The sequence below is a fragment of the Coturnix japonica genome, chromosome 10, assembly GCF_001577835.2.
Source record: "Coturnix japonica isolate 7356 chromosome 10, Coturnix japonica 2.1, whole genome shotgun sequence".
NCBI lineage: Eukaryota > Metazoa > Chordata > Aves > Galliformes > Phasianidae > Coturnix > Coturnix japonica.
This window is the reverse complement of record NC_029525.1, coordinates 2479640-2500083: the sequence shown is the minus strand read 5'-3', so window position 1 is coordinate 2500083 and position 20444 is coordinate 2479640. Positions and strand designations below refer to the sequence as shown.

Genomic DNA, 20444 nt, shown 5'->3' with positions numbered 1-20444 from the left:
GCTATGTTAGACTGAATTCTGTGGGCTAGAAACTGTTTCAATCCAACAGACAAAATGGACAAATTACTGAAAAAGCGAGTTTTGTTGTGCTTATCATATAATAATAATGATGAACAGCTCAGTATCAATCACAACTGGGACACATGCTCATCATATAATTTGGCCTTAAGGAGGTATACATGTCTTGGGAAATATACATTTATCAAAGAATATGAATTAAGTAAACCAGCAAAACAAAAAGTCACTAGTGCTCATCTCCTGAATCTAAGTATTTAGGTCTGAAACGTACAAGCAAACTGCTTGGGTTTCAGTAATCAGTGTGTTATCTACAGGTTTATGTCCAGCTTTTTAACACTGTAAGTAGTACCAGCCACAGCAACAGAAATATATGTATAGAAGGATATAATGTATAAGGACACTGAACCCAGCGTGGTTGTTTAATGAAGTGCAATGTGTTCCCCCATCTTTGCATTCTGCTGGAGTACAGAGAATTTATGAGATCTCCTTCCCTTCCAGGAGCATTGTCCCCAAAAACACTGCCACATTCACTGTGAAGAATGAGAGTTCTTAATTTGAATCTATCTTTTCTCCTAGTTCAGCCCAACACAATGTCTAATAACAGACTAATTTAAAATTCACTTTAGAGGGAAAAAAAAATGCAGTAATAGAAATTGGCATTTATCTGCTTCACAGGTAATACGTGTCCATTCCCATCTAACTTAAACTCCAGAATGCTCTGTGGTACAGAACATGTACACAAACATGGCTGTTGAATACTTGCCCTTCAAAACAAAACTTACCTTAGCTTCCTCCTCTTGTGCTTTTTTCACAATTGCTTGTAGCTGCACTTCACGTTTGAACTCTGCATGGAGCAATTTTTCCTCCATCATCCTGCGCCTTTGATCTAATAGTTCTTCTTTCCATTTCCGAACATCTTTCTCCTGGACAGAATTAGAGAACTTGTTACTAACACAGCAGCTGAAGGTAAGACTTGAATTCTCCTCTGAATTGTCTTGGTTCTGAAGCTTTAATTACAGAAACAAAATATTTTGAAGCCTTGCGCAAATCCTGCATCATGTTTAACTCAAAGTACACTGATTTGCTCACTGTTTCACTATCCTTTGCAAAATCCAACTCAAATTCTCACCCTGCAGAAGTAAACTAGGTAAATAATTGTAAGTTAGGACCACAGGATAACCAAGTCACCAAATCCAATGCCTTGCTCTAAGCAAGATCAGCTATGAGATCACACTGGTTGGTTGATGAGGACCAGTGAGGAAGTTACCCAACTGGGTCTTGAAAACCTCAAAATATGAAGAAGCTACAACCTCTTAGTCTGTTTCAGCACTTGGTTGTCCTCACATTGAGAAATTTTCTCCACATACGTTACTGGAACCTCTTATTTTAAAGAGCAAAAAAATTATGTCCATCATCTCTCAGCCTACTGTCATAAAACCACTGTGAAGAGCCTGCCTCCTGTCCATTAACAGTCACCCAGTAAGTTTCAGAAGGCTGCCATTAAGTCCTAATCTATCACGCAACTGGATGGATAAGAAAAAAACACCAATACAGTATACACCTACTTGAATAAAAACAGTAAAGAAACGTGTTCCATTTTAGACTGCAGTCTTTGGCAAATCATTCACATCTTCCAAGACATATTTACAGCTCACATCACAACAGGAGAATTAACTGTCACTGAAGTCTTCTCATTTTGGTATTAGTAACATCCTTATCTTAGATCAGAATAAAGGGTGACTCGTGGACCACAAAGAGTTACATATGAAAACCATGTGAGTTCAGACTTGAGAAAATTTTGTTTTACTGCAAGTTTTAACCTCTGAGACAACATGGAGGGGAGAGAAAAATGGTTTTCTGGAAAGCAACAAACTGGCTACTTTGTACTACAGGAAGCTCACCCTCTCCATTAATTTCTGAAGCTTCAGTGCCTTTTCTTCACGTAACTTTTCTCTCAGCTGTTGAGCTTTCATCTGTTTTTCTTCATGTTTCTTCTTGGATTCTGCTATTGTTCTTTTAACAAAACAAAGCAGAGCAAAAGTCAGTGAAGTATCATCACGTGACAGTGCTGCAAACATCTCTATGACATTTTCAGCAAGAAAACACAAACAGGCCACTGAAATTATTTCCCTTAAATGTAAATATTATTCTTCTAGTCTTCAAATATTTATTTAATGGTCAACGTAGCATGAACCTTGCTCATCATGAAAATAATATGCTGATTTCTTTAAAACCTTCCACCCACAGACTTAGAGCAGTTTCATAGACCCACAAGCTTGGTTGCTTGTTTCCACTGCCCAATCAAGGCACAAAACAACTCTAACACCTTTTGCGTGAGGGCGACGACAGTTTCTCATGCATGTGTATCCCGTGGCCAGGTGGGCGTGCAGGCTCTTCTTCCACTCTGTCTCCCCAAGAATTACTCTGGCGCCACGATTCGCGGGCTGCAAGTTAAAAAAAAACAGACTTTTACAATTGAAACACAGTGTTCTAGGAGAAGTGCTATTAACGAAGCTTAGTCCCTCTTAAAGTTCTCCCTCAAGTGGGTCCTCTACAACCTCAGAGAGGTGCCAAATTTGATTGAAGCATTTCTAATCCCCATGCATTTTTAATGCTTAATTACTTAACAGGACTTTTAATTACACGTTAAGATAAAACTGGAAAACAAATATCAGAATTCTAATATAGACGTGGTGGTAGAGACACAGGTAGTTTGAACACACAAGTCCATCTTCCCTAAGAAAATAACATCAAATTTAACAAAACTTGGAAGAATAGTTAGATGTTAGGAGGATCTCCCAAATTCACATGCAGACATACATAAAACAAGCATTTTTCTAAACCTCTGCTGCCATTGCAAGTTAAGCACAATAACATCCAAAAACTTTACCTTCATAATCTGCCAAGACATCATTCCAGTCCATAGATATACCGCAAAAAGATATGCTTCCATTGCCCATACATGCCTGAAAATTAATGTGATCCACAGTAAAAACAAAATTTAACTTGGAGACAGACACATGCATTAAACAGTGCTAGCTCAGTGATTTCCAACAATGTTTCCAAATTCAACTAGCCATCTCAAAAACTGATGCTGTTTCTGCTGATTTTGAGGAGGCAATGGATACCACCTGCCTCAGCTATAAGAGCTCCTGTCTAGTAGCAGCAAAATAAAAGAGCCCAGTTTTACCAGTTTCTCACACAGAAGCAAGCAGAAGGACACAATGAGCGCAACAGATTCAGCAGCACAGCACTGTTGAATTTACTAAGACTAAATACTCCTTAAGATTGTAAACTACCATTACTTCATGACATTATTTACCTCATTTGCACATAACAAAGGTTGCATTAATGTAAAACAGAACACTAGAATTCTGGATGTCAGCAAAGCATTAATACAAGGCAGTTTTAAAGTCAGCTACTTTAAAATAAATCCAACACTCACAGAGAAATCGCTATCATTGTCAGTTTCAATGTTAATGTCATTGTTTTCCTCTGCTTCTATCTCTCTAGTTAATTGCTCCTCTTCTGCAATAGCACTAGCAATTGCTTCTTCATTTGCCTTTTCCAGGCGGTCTGCCAACTCTTCCTTCTTAGCAAGAACTTCTGCCATAGACTGTGTAGGAAATATGAAACCAAGAGTCAGATCTGGACACAAAAAAAGTAGTTTCCACGTAGTTAATGTGAATTGTATGACATTTTGTTCAACTTCTAATTACTCACAGATCCTTCCTATACTTTCTGAATGCAGAATGCAAATGAAATACAAACTAAAGCTGTTCAATTATCAACTATTTCAAGAACTATATAAGTCACTTAAAATTGTCATTCACAGAATTCCTAACATTTTATACAAATGTTGTCATTAAAACAATTAAGATAGCTCTTCTCTAATGATTGTCTTTTCAATACCTAACCTTAGGAACTAAGCAATGCATTGTCTGAAACATTAATAACATGCCCTGCTTTATCTTCAGAAAAGGAATTGTGCTCCAAAGTAGTATTTAGAATATGACAAAGGATCTGCAGATGAACTGGATCTGGAAACTTTACTATGATTGCTACTACTTAATCTCTGGCTATACTTATTTTTTAACATGAATGGCAAGATAGTTGGGCAAGAACATAAGCCTGGACATGCTGATTGCTGCCTTCTCAAATGCCCAGTATTAACTGGTTCATTTCCACTCCAGCAACTAACACACAAATCAGAGCTCGATGCAGTCTAATCAGGAGCAGGGAAGTGCTTTCAAGAGACACAGACCCCACCAAACTGTCAACCTTCTGAACTGTTAATAATTGAGGTTGTGAAACAAGGTCACAACATTGCATTGCACAGCATCATGGCACAGAGATGCTACGCAAATAAGCTGTTTCTAAAAACAACCATATATACATCTTGGAACACCCAGTACAGTTTAATGATGCTAAAGGGAAGGTGATATACAGGCAGATTTCTGTAAGTTGGAATATTAATCTAGTTTCTGGGGGAGGGAAAAGAAACAAACTGGATTTTATGCTGTACTACTGCAGTTCTCTACTCTGAGAAACCTAACAAACACCTTGAAACCTGCAGAAATCAACAGACAGGAAAGGATATTCTTCATAGGAAGCCATGTATAGAATAGTGACTTGACATTTGTTATGTAAGAATGGCATCTGTCAACATTTGGAGCTGTATCAGAAGACCCAAGAAAGCAGTCTAGTTAGCTTTAAAATGTTAAGAAGTCTACATTTATTTGCATGAGAATTATGGTGTCCTGCCAGTTTCTGGTTTAGATAATTAACAAAACCAGAGTAAGAATTTAATAAGAATCTTTATTTAAATAAGCAGTAATAGAAGAAAATGATAATATTTATGTTAAAAAAAAATGCATTCAGAGCACACTCTTTACTCCAAATAATACATTATTCCAAAATTTTATTCCAAATAATATATTTCTAGCTTCAACTTTGAATTTCAGCAAAATTTATCTTTTCCTGGTAAGTACCTGTTCAGCACTGATTTTGCTCTGGATTTTTTCCTACAAGAAGTCCGCTATAGACTTCTGTAAAGTTTATACAGCAAGCTAACACTAAACACTTCACAACACAGAATGAAAACACTGAGGCACTCATTATTTACTCCAAAATCTTTCAGTATTTCTTACCAATCTGGCAGCACTCACATTTGAAATATCTGAGGGATCCATTTCCATTTCAGCTTTAGCTTTTTCGGTTGGATGCTGGTCTACACCATCAGCAAGCACAGAGGAAGCTTCATTCACCTGCACAGCTGCTGGAGGGCAGTCAGTATTTGTGACAACTGGAGGCGCCTCAGAAACTGTTTGTAAGGAATCTTCTTGCAGTGGTACTGTAGCACTCACACTGCCTTCTGATGTGCATGCTGTGAACTAATAAGAGACATTTGCAAAATTAACTTCAAGTAATGCGCTGATTTTTAAAGTCTCCAAAGTATTTTAAGAAAATACCAGGCATCTTTATGGTGAGTGATATAAATAACTCCAATTTACACATATTTCCAGTTGGTTGTAACTTACATACAATATATATTTAGGTACAACTCATATTCCTATATATATCCTGTACCTAAACATCATTCTTTGAAAAACACTGCCAGCCTGTGAATAATATGGTTCATATTATGATTCTTACCTTACCAACACCTTTGTGCATTCCCACAAATATAAATTTAAACCCTCTCCCACAACCTGTTCAGTGAACAAAAGCTCCTGACAATATTTCCTCAAGAAAATTCTCCAAACAAAAAGCTGCAAGACTTCTTAATTCTGGTAAATGGTCCAAAATTGTACTGACCTGAGTCCCCTCGATAAGAGGATGTTCAGACTGAAGCACGGGATCTTTCTGTACGAGCTCTGTGCTTTTGGGTGCACCATCGTTCGTGAGTGAATTTTCAGGCTTATTCTCTGATGGTGGTGAAACGACGTTTTCTTTGTCACTGTCACCTCTGGACTTGAGTGATTCTGCAACTACAGGAGCTTTTGTTGCCAATGCAACAGTGGACCGAGATCGAACGGGCCTCCCACGCTGAACTGTTTCCCAGCCCTCTGCATCCTTTCGATCTGCATTTAGAAAAAAAGAACAGCTCAATCCAAGAAAAGGATCATCATAAATAGAGGTATTGTAAACAACTACTTAATTACAGCATGGCACAAATTGTAAAGCAAACACATCCCCTTAAAAAATAAGAACTAAACCTCAATGGAATATTAGTTAGCAAAACTTTTAACTTCAACGAGAGCTGCCAGTTTCATAAACATTAAACAAGGATGGGATCAATTCTGTCACCAAGCTGAATTACACACGTAACCAAGCAAAATTGGCACCAGGTAACTAGGAATGTCATATCTCCATTTCTACTTCACCAGATGGCACATGCAGAAACAGCAGCATTAGAGGCCTTTGTGAAAGCACAGCTGTAACTACAGGTCTAAAAGTGAGGTCCAGAAATGAGGTCCAGGGACCATCCAAAAATGTGGTCCTCAGTTCTTTCACAAGTGTCTACTTTTTCCCATCTCTTTTTTCCATTCTAATATCTACTCTTGACACATACTTGAAAAACCTTCAAAACTGCATTTATCTGCCTGAATTATAGCAGGTCTTACATGCAATTCTAGGGTTTCTAGCAAATCAAGGTAAATCTCTACAGAAAACATTCTCACGGCCTCCAATTAACACCACCACATCATTTCCCATACATCTTTAAATAACTGATTCTTTGGAAACTTGATGATACAACTCAGGGGTGTGAAAGGCAACCTCCCAAGTACCAACATGCAGAAGAAAAGGTTAAATGAGCAATACCACAAAATGAAGCCTCATTTAAAGTGTTTAATTCAGGCTTCGCTTCAAGAAATACAATTTTTTCCCATTAATCCCCCCAATACTCTCCTCCATCAAGAGCATAAATTCATAACATACCTCAAAATTTAGCACCTGACGAAACAGTACAACAAAGTAAATCATGAAGAGAAATGCTCTGCAAAGAATTCTCATTTTTAGAACATGAAGGTCTATCTTCTATGTAAAACAAGATATGGAATCCAAATACTCAACAGTAAATGGTTTTCTTCTGAGGGAAGGAAAATGCTACACCCTTATAGAGCTTTATATTAAAAAAAAAAAATAATTGATTCTTAGGGTATTTCTGAAGCTTTTAGAAACTAAGATGGTCCCACAGCTCAAGCATAACGATCAGAGCCCTGACATTAAAATTTAACATAAATATAAATATGAATGAGTCCATTTGGTTGTCAAAAACTGTAACTTGAAACACCTGAGGGTGGCTGGAAAACAGAATGATTGATATATTGTGATGAATTTCATATTACTAACCTAAGGAATGCCTTACTGCATTTCTCTTGAAAACACTGCCTAAAGTGATCTAAAATATAAAATACAACTGTGATGCTCTTTAAGATTACCAGACTCTTTTAGAAGTCTATGTAAGTACCATAGAATAAGTGCCAACTTTGCAGACTACCCCTAACAACTTCACACAGGTCAGCACACCTACGGGGAGATCAGAGACCAAAATGCTTCTTTTCTCTTGCTTTCATAGAATGCCTTTTTATTTTAATGCAATTTACAAAACATAAAGATCAGTCCCAGCGTTCGTTTTCATAATCAAAAATTCCAAAATTGTGCATGAACCACAGAATGGTTCAGGTTGGAAGGGACCTTCAAGGTCATCCAGTCCCAACCCCCATCAGACCATGTAGCTCACCATCTCTTGATGAAGTGATCATGAAGTGATGAAGTGATCTCTTCAGATTCATGGTAACCAGACATGTCATAGCTATTCCCAAAGTCCACCTTTCATTCTTCCTATGTGCACTTCAACGTGCTTCCATGTGTAACACCCAAACAGGGTTTTAAATACACAAGAATCATAGAATGGCCAGGGTTGAAAAGGACCACAATAATCATTTAGTTTCAATCTCCCTGCTCCATGCAGGAACCACAAGCAGATTTACCACAGAAAGCTCCAGGCACACAGAGCGCACAAAGCACAGCCAATGAGACTGTTGCAAGATTCCACTCCTACTTGTTCTATTAACTGAAGACATCTTAGATATGGCATCTTCTCTACACTAAACAAGATAAGGAGATGTCTCCAGGAAATTCAAGTATCCATTGATAATTTTACTAATATGGATACGAATATTCTACATATCTTAATAATAATTGCACCAATATCTTTTAGTGTCTTTCCCTAAAATATACTGATATTAATTCTACCAAAAAATAAACTCATGCCTGCCTCACTTAGTCGATTCTTTGCTTCATAGTGTATTAGTGTATATTAGTACCCTCAAACAGCAAAGTACAAAATTACTAAGAGCAGGGCAATGGGAAATGTTCACTCTGAGGGCAGTGAGGTGCTGGCAGTGCTGCCCAGAGCTGCGGATGCCCCATCCCTGGAGGTACCCAAAGCCATGGATGGGCTCTGGGCAGCCTGAGCTGGGGGGCAGGCAGCCCATGGCAGGGGTGGGGCTGGGGGGGGCTTTAAGCTCCCTTCCAACTCATCAGTACATGATTCTTTAGCAACACCATACTCCTAATTACCACATCAATTAATCTTATACTAAAAGCCACACATACACAATTTTTAATTCAAACTTCTTTGCTGCCAGATCTGTATCTTCTGTATCAGGACCTTCAGCTAAATATTTAAACAGTGCATACATACATCTTTTCCATTTTGAATAGCATTACTTGGTAAATTCTTCAAATACTTTTTTTACACTTTTTAATGCAAACATACATTCAGAGTGCAAGAACACTCAGTATCAGTTTCAGTTTTATGCCATCTGACAACCAGCCGTGAAAGTTACTCTTCCATTTCCATTCTCTCAGCAGTTTTGCACTCAGTCACTTCCAGGACTGTTTTTAAACAACAAACTGAAAAGCTAATTCATTTACTGACATTAGATCACACAGCTCCTAATCTGAAGCAAAGGCAATGCTCATAAGGGCATCATTCTTACATTTTTCATGTAAACCTGGAACTTTTCACATAGCCTGGCAGTCATCTCCACATGCTAAGTATCACATACTGGGTTTGATTACTTGATGAGTTTTGTTAATGAATAATTCATCTGACTACCTTGATCACTCTCCAGTTTCACTAGAACCTCTCTGTCCCCGCTTGCTCTTGTATTACATGGATGTGACAAGCCATCTGTTACCTTGAGGCCCTCACGGCCACCAGGGCCTTGTTCTTTCCAGCTTGCTCCATCTGGAAGAACTGGCCAAGCGGCCTTATTGGCACCACCCATAAAACAAATCTAGTCAATAAAGTGCAAAGCACTCATGAGTTCTACCTCAGGAGATGCACATCCCTTCTTAAAAACATACTGGCAAGTGACATAACTACCACAGCCTTTCTGACCCTCCTCACTCATATTAAAACTCTGGGAGGGGATATACAGCCAGGGGGGTGGAGTTGAGAGAGAGAGAGGATGTAAATTTTCAATAGAAATCATGCCTAAGATTTTAGCACCCAGTCAGGAACAAGCTGCCCCTTATTGTCTGTGATCACACCTGGAACTTGTTCTCAACATGCAGAAGTTGGAGTGGTTCCCTGAGCCCAGATCAGGGCTGTTACTTCAGAGGGCTGCACAGCCTAATGATCAGAAATCTGAGCTAAGTTACAAAGAATATCAATTTGTAACTATGTACAAGAGCAATTAAAATAGGAAAAAAACAACTAATTACACATGGATTATTCATCTCATCTCTTACAAATGACACCTAAGGAGTTACTTCCATGCTAGGCTATTGCCTCCGCACATTGCTGTGACCAAACAGAGCCACCACCTGATCTGGGAAGGAAGCTGCTCAGAAATAAGGGTGGATTAGGTTTTGTATTGCAGAAAACACTCAAGACTGAAATTATTCTTTTTAACTGTGAAAATGATGATGGTAGCAGTGAGCTTAAAGAGGGAAATCAGGTAAGAATTTAATGTAATTTAATTGTGCATCCAGAAACAATCAATATTTTACAGAAATACCTGGAAAAACCAAGCATATTCTCACTCTAGTTACATTTGGAAACTCCATCAACCTTGAAACAGCATCACAGCACAGTGCAAGAACATGGTGAGCTTTAATGATAATGCTGTCTGAAACCACTGGAGAAAAAGTGTTTTCAGGAGATCTTGCCATTGTAACCCCAGCTGGGTTTTAAAGCAGGCCAGATAACATTATGAGATGGTAGGAAGAATCCTCCCCCAAGCCTGAGTGCACATAACAGTTGTGCAGAGTGCATTAGCCAGTGGACAGGCAGAGCTGATGATACACAAGACTCAAATCTGCTTCAATAATGCATGTGAAGAGCCTTTGTAATTCCCTTTGCATAAACTTCACAAATCCTCTTATGCTCCAATCAGCAAGATCAATTTGATTTTACAGAAGTGATACTACTCCTTATATGAGAGATAATGTGCTCCAAGGAAAGTATTCCATTTCTTTTATTTAAAAATTGGAATTCAGTCATTAGAAAAAAGAAAAAAAAAAATTAAAAAACTCACTGAAGCTCCCCTACACTGGACGTTGAATAGAACAAACCAAGTCTTTGCAAGGAATGACTGTTAATTCTAAATATGAAATGTCTGAAGTCTGGATCTTATAGTATATCTGATACTAAAACTTACTGAAAACATGTAGGCCAGTACTACATGACCTAAATGGAATTGTTCTTTTTGGAGCTCATCAGCTGCAGGTAACGGCCAAAAATACTTGTTTTCCCTTCAGCATCCCAGAAAGATATTAACTATATGAAAGCACAGATCAGTTTTACTTCCTATGTAGTTCATAAAGTTGCCCATACCAAGAATCCCTAACAAAGATAAAAAATCTTGAAGTCTATCAATGTAATGTGAGAGAGAATCAGCAGAAGAAAGTATCTTTATGAATAGTTTTAACTACTCACAAAATCAAAGGTAGAATTACTCTTTTACTTACAGCGTTGATAACTCAGCCAACTGCTACTATATTCAAACCAGCTCAGGGTAACTTAGAGACTAAGGATTGAGGATTTCCATTACACAAACAGTATTCATCAACCCCCACATAAACAACTGCTTTAGGAGTATTTTGATTCTTCTTTTCTAAGCATAAAGATCTGCATGCTACTGAACTCAGTTATATTGAACTGCAAGACACTTGGACACAGTATTTCTGAACCACCATAAAGGACTTCTACTACCCCTAGCATAAAAGTACAACTACACTAAATTAATATGTTCTGTTGCAGTGATTTTTAAACAATTCTTTTAAATGATAAGAGCATTGATCCTAGCCTGCTGTTTTTGCAGAAAGCCAGCTGGGTCCACACACTTAAAAGCAAACAAATAAACCAAACAGCATCTCTAAAGACAATCTATTAATGCCAGCGCATGTAAAAAACTAGCTTAATTGACCAAAAGGTGAAGATTTTCATGTTCATAACTAAGGATATCTCTTCTAGAAGGCCCCAGCATCAAGCACTCTCCACAAAGCATCTTCTGAGAAAAACTCATTACCACATGCTGAAATCTGTGTATTAAAGTACACAGCGCTGTTTTCAACTTCAATACAATTCTGATAATACCAGCACTACAGCTATTTTAGAGAGACTCTGGACATCAATGATGACATACAGAAACCATACTTATACATTTCTCCTAGAAACTGTGTTAAACCTCACCGTCACCTTGCTCTCAGCTTGATTATCAGCTTGCAACCAAAAGACCTTTCTTGGGATGTTGTGTAATGACATTTTCACTGATCAATTTATAGACACTGGAAATACAGCAGAACATTACCTGCATGTGAAAACAACCCTGTCTAAAACTTACCCATTACAGTGATAAAGTGAAGCTGAAGTAACCTTCCCCTCCATCTGTGATTTAGATTTTAACATCGTACAAGACAAAATGAGACATTTTCATTTGAAGACAGGTCATACTTTGAACCAACTATACGGTGCATTTTGTGAAAATAACTTAAGCCATTTTAAAAGACTTGCCATTTTTTCGGGATGACTTCTGTATTGGAGCTGGCGGACAGGTTTGTATAGCTGCTAACTCAGGACCGGACGCTTTTCCGTGGTTGGCTTTTACCTTATCAGCCCAACTTACACCAGAAGGAGCCAGGCGTGTTGCAGAAATTGCCACTGATGGGTTCCTAAATGAAAGTCACAGCTCTTATTAGTGTCTAATCAAAGAACAGAACAGTTCATTAGAAAACTAAAATTCAACTCACTAACAAAGCACATGGAAACACAGAAGTAGCAAGTCGAGTTCTCAGGTACTACCCTGACAGCCTTTTCCATATGTCCAGGCACAGAAAGGACAGAAGGACACACCAAGCAGCACAACAGCTGGAGAAAAATCTCCATGTGAGATTCCTTGTATGCAAAAGTGAGTGAATCCCAACGAACAGGAAGCTAAATTCTCAGGTTGAAGTTTACAAAATGCCTCATGTTGAGAGAAAGATTCAACTCTGTAGCAGTGCATAAACAGTTCCCACAAGAAGCACTCTCTAATAGCAAGTTTTTTTTTTAATGATAACAATAAACACATGGAGAGTATTTGCAGCCAAATAGAACAGCCCTTCTCTTGCATCCTCCTGGCTCCTGCCCAACTGCACCAATGAACTGTAGAGATCCGGCTGCAACCACCACGTATAGCAGGAGTCAAACCGTATGTGAAGGAAGTCCATTAAAGTGCAAGTTTAGCTGCAAATGTAGACCACACAAATCCACAACATGCTCTGTTTTGCTGGACAGCTGAGTAAACAAACCAATACATCCATTTTCCACTACCTGTTCCACAGAAAGAAACCCAAAAGGCATCTTCCCAGCTTCTGGAAAGGTGCAAGTGACTCTGCCTCCACATGGCATTTCTGGGACTGCAGTGCTTTACCAAATAGTTTAGTTTACCTGCTGTAAAAAGCGACCATTTTCAGCACAAACCACCAGGTTTTATTTTTCTTTTTTAATATATTTGAAAATGTTAACAACCATTCAAGAAATGTCCTGTTCTCTTCAGTAACATGAATCATTTTATCTGCAATCACAAGTGATTTCTCTTCCAATCTTAACACTGAGTAAACTGGTCCAAGAAATCTAGCTGCCCCATTAGCTAACGCAAAGTAGGGACAAAGAAATACAGCTCTCACAAGCTTCAAACAAATACATAGGAAAGCCCTACATAACTAGACCATTCGACATCTTAAGCCCAGTGGGACGTCAGGAGGTTTATCAATGCAGTCACCAAAAAAGAACATTATCATAAATACCTGGCTAGTGCTTAGAGTCATCATCAACTCTAAGGAGATGCAATAGGATGCGAGAAACCAGAAAGAAAGACTGACCAAAGCTCTCAGGATGCACTAGAGTATGAACATAGCTACAAACCACAGCAGATATTTACAAAGCAAGGCATATACCAAGGAACAATAAAAGTGGCAGAGACCAAACTCAATTCCACAAGCACTCCAAGAGCAGATCACAGGTCTTCCTCAATCCCTGTCTGATGTAGTTCCATCAGATAATGCTGCACTATGGCAGTTTTTATGCACATTTTTGTTGAATCCCTTTCACAAAGCCACTTAGATACATGGAAAGATGCATTATTCTACTGTGTAACATTTAAACCTGCATCAATTTTGCTGCTCATCATCATCTCACTTTTTGATCAATATTTACTTCTGCACACTCAGATGGACGCCTGCACTGCACACAGAGGCAATTTTAAAATGCCAGTTGCACACATTTTTACCTTAGTTTTGTAGCAGAGAAAAAGTATTAAACAGAAAACACAAAAAATGAATGTAATTGTAATTTAAGTTCAGGTCTTTAGGTCTACCAATACTTAAAAAACATAATGAAATAGGTAAAAATGAAGTACTCAGCAGCATTTGTGCAAGAAAAGCATATGCAAATATGTTGTGCATACAATTTAATGAACAGCAAAGCAGTACATTATTATGGCAGAATAGAATATTCATTTTTATCTGATTCAAATGAATCCTTATTGAAGTTTTAAAGACTTATCAGTTCTCCTACCCAAAATTCAAACTTCTCCGAGCATTTGATGTCACACTGATTCTGTCTGATGAGGGACTTGGGATCACGTGGCGCCCTGGAGACATTTTCTTTACTTCCCAGGCTAGCGAAGTAGGCCTGAAAATTGAGGAAAGAAAAAGTTAAGAATAAGAAGTCTACAGTTGTTCTCTATCTGCATCTGTAAATGCTATGCATGCAGCATAATGAAGTATTGCTGAATGTAATCAGACACCTTTGCAACTGTTTCTACACCAAATCCAAACCATATTACCCAGAATCAGATAAAAAAAAAATCATTCACTCTCACAAACTACAATGCCTGTTCAGAACAGTTTTACTTCTCAAATAATTTACTTCCAAATTCTTTCAGCACATCTATTCCCTGATAAAACTGTGAAGGAGGACAGAACTCCCACAAGATCCTCACACCAAAAGCTTTTCCTCCTGGTTCCCCACAACAATTACAGATTTCCCAATGAGTTAAACACCTGCTACAGAAGGAATGTTAACAAGAGTCAGCATGTGGCTATAAATAAGAAATAACAAACCCAGCAGCTCATTACCTGCTTTGAGCATCAGCCTTCTCTAGCTTCTCCTGCAGCTGAATCCAGTCAATCAGTGCTTTGAAGTCCCTCACATAGTTATCCAGCATCATCAGGACTTCCTGAAAAGCAACCATTACATCAACCTCTGCATTTAAAAAGCAATCCTCTCAGACCCAAGAACAGAAGTGACCAGAAAGAAGGAAATCTACTGGTCTGCATCTTTCCTGTCAAAAATAAAACCAAGGAAAACCCTGAAGGCAAATCTTCAGTTTTGATGTGAATGAACATTAAAACACATATTCTATTAAAAAATGGGCATATTTTCCTATGTTTTCATATTTTCAGACCCAGTGTTTAGGGACAACAGAGCAACATTTGTAAAGAAAATTATTCCTAGCAAACATAAGCATCACTGCTCTTTTGGTTTTGCTTTTTTTTGGGGGGGGGTTAACAGTTACAGCAAGGCAAATGCATCTGACAGAGGGAACTCCTTTCAGACAATCCCAGATGGCTGCAGATGGTACTTAACAGGGCAGTGCAGCAGGCTCTATCTTGCTCCTGAGGGCTTCCAAACAATGCAGGATGAATGAATGCCTGTAGCCATTTAGGTTTATAGATATCCTATAGTCACATGAGATTATCAACACGATCACACTGACTGGGCAGTTTTGAAAGGAATCTTACAGTGATACTTGGAGAAGCAACAAGAGAAAGCATTATATTTCATTTATAAAACAACTGCCTTCAACATAAACGTACTGAGAAACAAACACAATGACCTGCAACATGCAAAGCTTCTATTCTCTCCTTTGATTAATACGCCTTAACAAGTGGGGGAACAAGTCACCCACTGTCAATATCTCAGCATGGAGGGATTACCTGTCCAGACCTTCCAACTTCAACACCCAGGTTATACTTTTGAACAGTTAAAAACCAGTTTATTTTCTACCACTTTAAAAATCAACTTTCAAACTACATGGAGTTGCTGAAGAATTTATGCATTTTTATGTGACCTGACCACTGAAAGCTGCATTTGTGAACAAGTTTCATGGTGAGAACGATTTACATATTGTCGTAAGACAGCACAACTGGAAGAGATTTTCAGAGCAAACCAGTCCATCCTACTATTCTAGGTAGGTTTCAACACACTGCCAGAAATCACACAGGCATGCTGCAGTTTCATTTGAACACTGCAAAATCTTGGTTAAGAAGTTAGAAGAAGACTGCAAATGATGTGTTGCTCTCCAATAGACAAAACGAAGTGCTGTAAACTTTGTCTTTTCACTCCACTAATACAATGTCAACAGCTGAGCAGTTCAGAACTGAATGACTTGCTCCCATCACAAATATCCTCATGTTTAACTTCCAGCTTTCCAGTTTGGATAAATGTGTCACTGCAGCAAATCCCGGAAGATCAGATTCCATGTAGAAAAAGTCAAAAACAAAAAATAAGATGGGATCCTGAATCCCTTACTCAGACAGCACTGACACCTTTCTACAGCAAGGTGGATGGTACAACTCAACCCTTTGCTTTGCTCCCTGAGCAACCTGTGGCCCTCAGCTTCAACGTGGCCAAGGAAGCCATTTTCACAAGGCACAGAGGCAGGAAATCACTTATATTCCATACATACATACTCGAAGTATCATTTCCTGAAGATGACAAAAAGCACACACACCACCAGCCCACAGACCTGACGATCACTCACAAAGAGTATTAATGCATTTCCAAAGCAGCTGCTTCAATATCACATCCATCAGAAATAGAAGCTTTCACAGACCAGAAGTACCACACACAACACTGCTCTGACATCATACTAAAATAAAGACCCATAAAAGAAGCTTGAATTCAGCATTTACAATAAATGGAAAAAAATATTAATGACATTCTCTTGATTTGCAGGATCTTAACACACATTCTTCTGTGGAACACTTAATGATGATTGCTCCTTCTGTTTAACAAATGAAAGTTTGAAAGTCAGCTTTAGCTTGCGCAGAAGTGTTCGCTGGTAGGGATGACAGGCCCAGAGCATGTGCCGTCTGTTATGTTGGAAGAGTCACCCAAAGTCAAACAATGCCGCCACTGATCTCAAAGTTGCTCTTTGTTTTGAAATCCTCCCCAAGAAAGCAAACAAAAAATCTTTCTTACAAGGCAGTTAGTTTACAACACAAAAATAATTCATAAGTAAGGTCTGCTCCAAGGCATGAGCAAGGCAAGTATTTGAGGCAGCTCTTTTTTCCAGCTCTGCTAATAAAATTTCAGCTTTCTAATTCAATTCACATCCATTTCAGCCAGCCTACACTACGTTATGCTGGCTGTTATTAACAATAAGGGCATAGAAAGCAAAACTTAATTCTGAATCATTTACTTTTCCAGTCTGTCACTGAGAGATTCCTCAAAAAGAAACATAAAAATCCATCTGAACATGAGTTAGGTCTCTGAATTTAGTTGGCACACAAAAAAGACCCAATAAATGGCCGAACCTATTTTCAGGAATGTTTAGCTACTCATTATCAGAAATGATCAGAGCAGAGCCATGCAGCTGTAATCCGAGTCATGTTCGACGAACAAGGGAATACAAACAAGACAAGCAGCTGGAGCTGCCCCACATTCACTGATGCACATCTTTCTCCCTAAAGCTATGAGGGCCATTTTGTCAAGCAGGATGAAGCAGAACAAAAGCGGCTCTCAAAGCGCCGTTACAGGCATCCAGATAACTACATATAGATGTACAGCTAAAATTACCAATTAGTTTACCAATTGGCTGCAACGGCTTCGATTGGTTTGTAATTAATTCGAGTTAGCGGCGCACACGGCAGGCCGGTTGGCGCCATCCCTTTGTGCTGCTGACACACAATCCTGGCATGGGGCTGCAGGGTCCCGGACATCAATACAGCGCTGAGCCTCACCTACGGCACGGAGGGTAGCAGATATACCCTGCGGTGCTGAAGCAGGGGAAAGTCGTAGCACTTGAGAAGGTGCTGACAAAAAGGAACCTTGATGGGGTAGACTACGGCTGCACTGGAGTCAAAACAATTTTAAATCCCATTATTTTTCAAGGTCGTAACCATCCCGCATGATTTTTAAAGAGCCAGTTGAAACTGAAAAAGAAAGCAATGCTGTTAAAAAAATAGATTAGAGGAAAACCACTGGCAGAAAACTAAAAACACTCACAATGCAGCTCCTGTTTCTCCCTCCCCTCCATCATTCTGATGCACAGCCCCTTACTAAGGATATACAGCACATTACTAAGGATCTTCCTGGGCCTTTCCTTCTTTTCTTTACCTCTCAGCTACCACTACCCTCTTTACGTAGTATTTATCTTTAAGTTGTGCTTCTATCCTCTTCACTTGGGAGATCACATTAACTACTTCCCAAACAAGAAAGATCTCTATAAATAGAACAGCTGTATCAGGATAATCCTATATTCCTGAATCAGAATTGTCGTGAGTTGGGCCCTAGACAGGTCGATTATAATCTCTGAAAACAGAGGTTCACTGTTTGGAAGTCGTGTCACTGCTTGAAACATCATCTGCTCCATTTATTCTCCCATGCTCAAGTAAGGAGGAGAAAAAAGACAAAGATGGAAGCACAGGAGATTGCATGATCTTAAGGTCACTACAATTGTAAACTGCAGAATGTGGCAAAGAAACAAACTACATCACATATATATTGTCACCTATTCTTAAGGCTAGAAATGCATAACATTACAATATTTTACATATTCCTACTTCCCCGGTGAGGCTGGATGCACATTCACTGCTCCATTCTCTCCACTGCTAGTTCTGGTGGTTTTGATTCAGCTGCAGAAGGTGACAACAATGAAAACATACACAGCCCAGAAGAGGTGGGAGTGCTCACTGATGAGATGCTCCCTTGGCAATGACCGCTGCAATACAGTCACATGTGTTTATTTAGAAACAGACACGCACACAACTCCTCCTAAATAACTTCACTCTCAAAAACAGAACACTTTTTTTCTATAAAGTGAGAAGCAGCAGCCTGTCATTCTCCTGACACATCCCAGCTGCAGAATTAGCCCTTTTCTAACAATTTCAGAATGTTTCAAAATGTATATTCTGTTAAACTCCAATGATAAGAACTCCTGTGTAGAAAGCAAGATATGCTAAAGGAACCTCAATTAAAAATCACTGAGATCTCACACAGCTTAAGTTGTTTTTTAATTCCTTCATCAAGTCAGAGGAAACCAGCACACTAGAACAAGAATAATGCATCCAAACAGAACACTCCGAGGCCTTTGCTGAGGAAATAAGTTATTTCAGAAGCCCTCCTGGGATGCTTTCAGGATCTGCATCACTACAAGGAAAGAACTGAAATTCACATATAACAAATCATTTCTTGACGAAAGTCAGAAGTATCTCACTCAGATTCTGTACTTTTTTCCCCCTCCCTGGAATCAGATACGTGCAGCTATAAAACTGAAGTGTATGAGTAACAATATAAAACCTCCTGTCTTCCAGGAAGTGAAATGGGCAGAGTTGAACAGGCTCTTACATCAGTGAAAATGAACTCAGGATCCTGTTTGGATCAACCTGACCGTTGTACTGAATCACTGGAGATTTCCTCTTCAAAGTTAAAAAAAAAAAAAACTTCAGTTTTTCCTACCTTTGGCCTCAACACATCTAGGAACAGTTTTATTTCCTTGGCTGCCTCACAAGCCAGTAATCAGCATGGATGTCTGCGGGTCTCAGCCCGCATACAGGGATGGGAATTGTTAGAATTAGCATATCCTGAACTAAAAACAGCCCCCACAAGGCATTCCCAGCAAGGGACCCTAATGAAGCAAGTTCCTCTCCCCTTCAGGGAGGCCTTCAATCAACTGAAACGATGGTAAATCACTCCCAGAGATCTCCCTGCTTGGAAGGTCTGGATTGAAGCCATTTCAGCCGGTTCTTTCACAGAACACCACCACACGATACCTCAAATCTCTTCAGAGAGAGGCCTTACCCACCTCTACACAGTATCTCATGTTTTCCTTTTTTTGTTTTTAGAAGGAATAAACAAGGAGAATGAAGCTGTTTGCATTGAACCGTTCTCAAGGTGTTTATCTGTAAGCATTACAAAGATGGAAACAGTCCTTGTCAAAACCTGACAGGAATACACCAATTAATAAACTATATGTAAAAAGATAAAAGCTCGTACAAGTATTAAGTGAAGCCAAACAGAAAACTAAGAAGTAGTGAGCTAATTTTCTTTTAGTTTTTTTTTTTATTAAATCATAAAATCCAACCTTTTCAAAACAAAAGCAGCTTAAGTCATGAACTCACCCCCAAGGAGGAGTAAAAATACACCCATTCAATTTCAGGTAGTTTGAGAACCTTCTGAGTCCAGCTGGTGGATCCAGTTACTCAAACTCCATCGGTAAGTGTTTTGATTTAGTTTTTCCTGTTCAATATTTTATCCCTTCTAATGCTGTTCCTAGGACACCAAAAACCATAAATCAACTGCAGCAGAAATTTCTCTCCTGCATTAACCACGACTCCCTCATGCAATCTGCCTTCCTCCATCCACAAAGAGTTTTAGACTCATCTCCCTTTAGGATGCAGAAAGCAATGCAAAGGTTCCTTGGCATGATAACATTTTTGGGCATAAGTCCAACACTCAAACCCCAAAATACCGGGCAGTACAAAATTCACATAAACGTAAGACACATGCCTAGCTAATAAATAAAACCAGCCGTATCTGTTCAAGGCTACAGAGCCGTTACATCTAATCTCTATGTAGCACCACCAGACAAAGTGATTCACATACATTAACATGATCCATACATTTCAGAATCCATTAT

General features: G+C 38.9%; 1 protein-coding gene across 8 annotated transcripts in view; it reads right to left on the bottom strand.

Annotated features, from left to right (window-relative positions):
• Positions 1-20444, bottom strand: part of SCAPER (S-phase cyclin A associated protein in the ER) — a 131761-nt gene that overhangs the window by 95532 nt on the left and 15785 nt on the right. For 6 of the 8 annotated variants that reach the window (XM_015872636.2, XM_032446772.1, XM_032446773.1 and 3 more), the window contains exons 6-15: positions 14659-14759; positions 14096-14212; positions 12053-12210; positions 5836-6101; positions 5169-5411; positions 3464-3634; positions 2909-2984; positions 2345-2462; positions 1920-2031; positions 801-941 (exon numbers count right to left, since the gene is read on the bottom strand). In XM_015872636.2, coding sequence (XP_015728122.1) covers positions 801-941; positions 1920-2031; positions 2345-2462; positions 2909-2984; positions 3464-3634; positions 5169-5411; positions 5836-6101; positions 12053-12210; positions 14096-14212; positions 14659-14759 — 1503 coding nt within the window. The remainder of the gene's footprint in view (positions 1-800; positions 942-1919; positions 2032-2344; positions 2463-2908; positions 2985-3463; positions 3635-5168; positions 5412-5835; positions 6102-12052; positions 12211-14095; positions 14213-14658; positions 14760-20444) is intronic. The other 2 variants (XM_032446771.1, XM_032446775.1) reach the window with 1 other exon arrangement.